This window comes from Ptychodera flava, chromosome 7 (genome assembly GCF_041260155.1).
Source record: "Ptychodera flava strain L36383 chromosome 7, AS_Pfla_20210202, whole genome shotgun sequence".
NCBI classification, from domain to species: domain Eukaryota; kingdom Metazoa; phylum Hemichordata; class Enteropneusta; family Ptychoderidae; genus Ptychodera; species Ptychodera flava.
Window position 1 is genome coordinate 30,907,393 of NC_091934.1, and position 6,391 is coordinate 30,913,783.

Below are 6,391 nucleotides of genomic sequence, written 5' to 3' on the forward strand. Positions count from 1 at the left end.
GTGTCTACATTACTTGAGCTCTGTGGCGCAGATATTGGCACAGATCTAATCATAAGATACCGCGAATCGATTTCCGTTTCTCTGCGCATGGCTTGCGAATCGAGGGAGAATGCAGAAAATTCGTCGCAAATGGGACTTCGCTGTGTAAAGAAATTACTAGTACAAGGGCGGGTCAAGTATGCATCGTGTATATGCAATACAAACCCCTTATGAAAATTAATTATATCAGAGATAAAAACTAATTATGACGCTTCGGAATACAAGCTGCTCTTTGGGGACTGTTGTACAGGTCAATATTCATTAGGAGGGCAATATATAATGTTAATCCCCCGGCAACGGGGGTGAAGTGTGATTTATTTTGACGTCCTAGGCAATGAGGTAATGCGCTCAGGCTGTGGGAACGTGACGTAAATCACAATTATTGAGCTCGTCACATGGATTTCAACAAGTTGACGGAAATCCCGTGACATGACCGTCAACGTTGTCCGGATGTGCTAGCGTTGCTGACGTCTTCATCGCCACCGAGCTAGAATCTTTTTTCTACGCGGGGTCGCTGCTGATCTCCTCCGGACCCAATCATCCGCCCCTCAGATCGAATTCTTGACATCTTTTTTCTTCTCGGCAGACTGATAAAGACAGCGGACATGATGTTCATTGCAATTCATCGCTGGTTGTCCATAGTGACGTGTTCAGTATGCGTGTGTTGCGGAGGCGAAAGCAGCGGCCGTGTCGCCAGCTAGTTTAGAACATAGCCCGAGAGAATCGTTGATCAGTATGAGTGGGCTATACCTCACTGCATGCTCAAACTCATCTCTCTCCTTCAGTATCTTATTAAAACGTGCCCGGGGCGATCTAAACAATTCTCCTTGATTTCCGCACGACGATATGAGAAAAACGTCCGTCTTACCACATTGCCAGTTTCATATCGCTTTCAGCAGCGACATAACTGAAATACCGGCCGTTATGTAAAGGAACGAACGCGGTGTGCCGAACCTTCTGGATGCGCGAACCATTGTTTTCAGTTCACAAAAATATGACGCGTTTATTATTGAGCGCGGTCCCGTATATCGAGTGACTGTCTTGGCGGGGAAACTGTCCCGGCAATACAAACAGAAAAGTTACATAAACGTTCCGTCCGACGATTTTAAAGGATCGGGAAACAGCTTTTTGTTGGAACAAGATCTGTAAATGTACGTGAGTGGTCGAACACCTGTAGTTTTTAAGCAAGTATAAAAGAGAAACGAGGCTGAGTGAGAGACTTACCTGCAAAAATCAGTTGAACGTAAGTTATAAGGCATGTACTGAGAAAAAACAGTGAGTTCAGTATCTCGATGACGGACGCCATGGGAAATGCCTGCAAACTGTATTGCATTAAAAGCAGAGGGTGTCTGTTTACGTCTATATGGGGAAATAGCTTGGCCGATTGATGGAAACCTCAGTAGCTGCCTCGTCCGCGTGTACAATTACCCCTGATCGGTCTTGCTGTAATCCCTATCCCGGACAGTGAAGGTCTGCAACGTCTAGCCGCATGATACGAGAACGCGTGTCCCTAACTTCCCGATGCGGAATTTTCCTCGGGGTTCCCCGCTTCTGTTTTTGTCGGCTGTGGTCCCACTGCGTCTGGTTTCTCTGTCGAGCGCTCCGACGACGAACTGCTGTCCTGCCGCGGTGGAGATTGTTTGTGAGCGCCTGAAGCGTGAAGCACTACTGAGCTATTTTAGCGAGGTGAAAGTTCGCCAGCGGGACACCGTTTGAGAACATTCCAATATGTCACTCGGGGGGTTGTCGGAGCAGTACCTGAGGGTGAGAACCTGTGGACCTGGGTGCAGATCTACTTATACAAATAGATGTGCACGGTTGATACGTGAATGGTTTGTTAAATTTATATAATTGATGATGTGCTCCAGCTGCGCTTACCATAGAAACCTTTTTCAAATTTTCAACTACGGTATTAAAATAAAACACCGCTTATTACATCAAAAATTTATAATAGACATAAGATAAATTCTTAATTTCCTTCTCGCCTCCTGGAAGGTCCTGTACGTAACTGCCCTCAAAATATCCAATATATATTGTCCTAAGTGACACCACTGCAAATGACATGCATAATTGATTACGTATATTCGACATGTTGGTGTTAATAGTTTTGGTAATCACACTTGCACGAATTATTTGGACATTACACAACCGATGTTGCAATTGAAATTGCAGAACATCGCATAATATGGGATGGCGACTCGCCAGTTTCTCGCGCGACATATAATCGCTATTGGGGAATAAAATTTCTATTGACCACGACCCAATGTTGTGTCATTTTCTATAAAATCGTCAACTTTTCCCCTGAATTCACATACAACGCGGGAAAAAACCTAGCTTTCAATGGCAATGACATTGTCTAATTTGTGTGTGTCACTTGTCTTGTGCGGACACAATGTCAGACTCTGGCTATACAGCGAAGAGTGAAACCAAAGTGTACTGACTGTGCTGAAAATGCTGCGCAAAACGCTCAATGAACGTTTGAACCAACACAAGTCAGTTGTTCACATTTTGACTGTTTACAGACAACCGCAGCTGCCTCGCTCTTGATTTGTGTGAGGGCGCGCTACCACCTATGCTCTGCCAAGCGTCAAATATAATGGTTCTAATGCCCGCATTAAAGGAAGTTTTCCAACATATTATGACTGACTCGACTCTCTCTGATCATGGTGATGTGACAAAATTTAGCAAGACGTGAAATGCAAAATGGCCGACATTCCCTGTCAGTGTTAACTCTTTTGGAAAAATTAAATTTACAAATTTCACAGAGGCAAGTCGGTGATAATTTTACTTGCAATGCTCTTAATGTGCCTTGTCTTTTCGCTCTATTTCCAGACAGAATCGAAGTATACGATTGATTTCCATCGATGCCTGTCATAATTGATACTAACACGGACGGTATTTCAGGGGGAAAATGAAAAAAAAAAGTTGTGAAGTGCACACGGAGTGCAAAGGTACTCTTTACTTTCCAGTTGTCACAGCAGTTGACGCGTGAATTTAGGACGAGACCTGAATTCGCGTTGGCAACACAGTCTATGAAACACGGCCTGATATGAGTCCATGCCAACTCATACAGCGTCAGCTTCAACACTGACAGATTAGACACGCTTGAACGAGAAGCTCCGCGGCACTGCGTTTTCCTTCAAGCCCACCAAAAAGCCAATAATAGCAAAGTTTACATGCTGTTATCGTCCCTAATAGCCATCGAAGCAGAATCTACATTAAGCCTAGCTTGAAATTGTGTGAACTCATAATCGGAAATGTAAACACTGCACCAGATGATGGTAGTCCATCAAGTGAGGCTTCAAAGCAAGAAAAGATTAGTGAGAAATTCACTCGATATCTATCACTCTTAATCAATCTCTCCTAGGGACAATAAATTTAAGTCTCCCTAGCTGTTAATTCTCTCGATGTTGATTGTAAGAAAATTCTCTGAATCCATCAGCTCACTGGATCATAAGTGCTTCTAGAATCGTAAATGTGTTGGTAAGTAAATCTCTGGGATTTATCTTGTTTTCATATGCAGTAGCAAAAATTGCATTAAAGTTTTTGTCTGTGGCATGCCCGTATTCATGACTGTTGTTGTCATTCCAGCACAAATGCGAGTCTTGAAAGCCAGCTGTCGTTGACAGAAAATTTACTGTTAAATGTGACAGTCATATACGTTTTTCAGATATCTCCCTTGAAATTATTGCCCCAGATAAACACATTAAGCTTTTTTTCGAGTTGATCAATGTTATGACCAGAGTAATGTAGAGTTGATCAATTTGAACTGCACACACACCTCACACTCGATTGTCAAATTTTACGACCACCTCTGAGCCTCCAGTCTCCGTCAGAAAGAGCCAAGCTAACGGTTACGTCCTGTGCTATTTTGCTCATAACACCAAATTTGCTTCAGTTATACTGTTGAACTATTCAGTTTTTCGTATCGGAATATAGTGCTGAGCGCCCGCAAAGGCTGAGTGTAGAACGATTTTATTTTTCTTCATCACATACCTGTATTAATATCCTGAATTTTCGATATAGTGGTGAAACAGTAATACAATTGCGCTGTAATATAAACTGGAGAATAATATTAATTCTTCTCTGTCCCATTAAAAAACTGGTTCTACTTCGCCGAGTTTGCCTTTAAGGCTTACCGCTTTAATTCCATGAAAATTAATTTACAATATTAAGTGATTTGTCCTGAAAAATCTTTGGTTGAAAGCGGTCACGGCATAAAAGTAAATTGGAAAGCCTCGAAACAAACTTCATGCATTGGATTGAAGTTTTCGTTTCATAACGCGACAAAATTCTTTTATAAATAAAAATTAGTTTGCGTGCATATACCGTCGCTTGTCGGATTGTTGGTGCTGTGGGGTCATTACACGATAGATAAAACGAATGCTACCATGTATTCGATCAATTTATACGTGGCTTGTTTCAAATTAAGCTGAGGGGATTAAGGCTTTTGTGAACTATTTGGAGACTCTAAACTAAAAGTAGGGACTTCGATTTTTTCCCACGAGGGCCTGGGTCGTTTGCTAATCTATACGTCTGAAGCAGTTTTGCCATAACGTATGAAAAGTGGTTTCGCATTCTCTGCAGAATTGGATTTGTTGCGGGGCAAAAGAAGCTTAAGAGACAACAAATTGTAAAAAAAGATAACTAGAGAGAAACTTTAAGACGATATAAAGTAAGAGGCTTTGCTGTTTCAGGGAAGTCGGCGTTATAGCTAAGAATAAACACCCAAACGTAGGCGGCGCATAAGATGAAGTCAGCGGCGTGCTAACTGGCAACATCACTGAAACTAACTATTAAACAACTTTTAACGTACAATTCAATGTTGAGATGCAGTACCGGTCAAATTAAAGCTCAATGACGGGTAATTCTTAAACGCCGCGATTCTCATAGTAGTAACTCGTTAGAAATTACTGGATAAGCATGACACGTGGAATAAATTATATCTCGGTGACTATTAAACATGCACCAGTTAGGAAAAAAAACCGTGTCACGTATCCCACAATTCCAGAATGGTGGAATGAAGATATAGATTTAGCAATTAAAATAGGAGATAAATACAAAAAGGCTAAATCATACTTATAATGTGAACAACAGAGAAAGAAAGTCCTTAATTATAAATGCAAAAATATTATTCGACTTCAGGAGATTGTTTGACCTTGCCAGTCATAATATATTGTTACAAATACTCATAATATATGGATATTAAGACAAAACTGTACTCATTCTTGCGTCATATTATAGTCATTTAGCTTTAATGGACCCTGAGAGACGCTCTTCTACTTAATCTTGCTGTCCCTCAGCCGGGCTCAATTCTGGGCCCTCTTTCCTTCAGTTTTTTATTAACGATCTTCCCGCTGGCTTCAGGAATCTGCATTCTAGGATTTCATGGACCATCAGTAAATATAATCTCTGGGAAAGCAATGGCGGGGATGTTTTTTGTGTCTGTTAGCACTTAGCCACATTGCATATATGTAATTAAACAACAAGATATACCGACGAATACACTAACTCGATTACGTCAAAGAAATTTGTAGTTAACACGATAGGTACTCCGTATACCTGTTTACTCTTGCACTCTGCTCAGAAAATATTTTTCCTTATTCATGAGTAATTAGGAACTACAAGGAAACTCTAAATGCGCCATCGAGTATATCTCTACCACGTAGAAATGCCCCATTTACAGGGACCTCAGGTTCTTGAACACTGCGCTTGTTTGTTTGTTTGCTTGTTTATTTGTGTTTGTGTGTGCATGAGAGAGAGAGAGAGAGAGAGAGAGAGAGAGAGAGAGAGTTTCAAGTGTCATCATCAGTTTAATTTGAAATTCCCATTCCGCAAAATCATCAGAAATTAGTGAATTAACAGATACAATACACGTATACCCACCTATAATAGACTTCATTCCCGCTAGACCGTGAAAGAGCCACAGTACTATCATGTAAAAATGTTTATTTACTCAAACCGGTTGCGTCTACAGGGAATTCGTGGGATTGAAACGGTGAATAATTAATACATTGCCCTTTCGTGTTCTAATCTTCGTGGCATTTCAGGAGTGTGTCCCCACGAGGCGATTTACGTAACAGACTGAAAAATTGCCAGAGATAAAAATGTAAAATAACAAGCCTTATTTGTAATAGGCTGCCATTTCGAAATGGCACATTGCTTTGAGGAAGAATAGAAATTCGACGACAGGTCCGGAACGCTGACGTCAAAATTCGATGGCCCAGTTCAACAGTGGCGTAACTCATGTTTTGGTCAAATTGAGTGTTTTACTTGTTAAGGAATTTACCTGCATCTTTTGTGAATTTTTTGAGTAAAAAAGTCAATATAACTCATGTTGCCATAGGGACGT

General features: G+C 41.0%; 1 protein-coding gene across 1 annotated transcript in view; it reads right to left on the reverse strand.

Moving 5' to 3' along the window:
• The window catches only part of LOC139137240 (fibronectin type III domain-containing protein 5b-like), a 79,070-nt gene extending 77,393 nt beyond the window's left edge, over positions 1 to 1,677 (reverse strand). The window contains exon 1 of the mRNA XM_070705230.1: positions 1,264 to 1,677. Within this exon, the coding sequence (XP_070561331.1) occupies positions 1,264 to 1,372 (109 nt within the window). The 5' untranslated portion in view covers positions 1,373 to 1,677. The remainder of the gene's footprint in view (positions 1 to 1,263) is intronic.
• Positions 1,678 to 6,391: the final 4,714 nt, after the last annotated feature.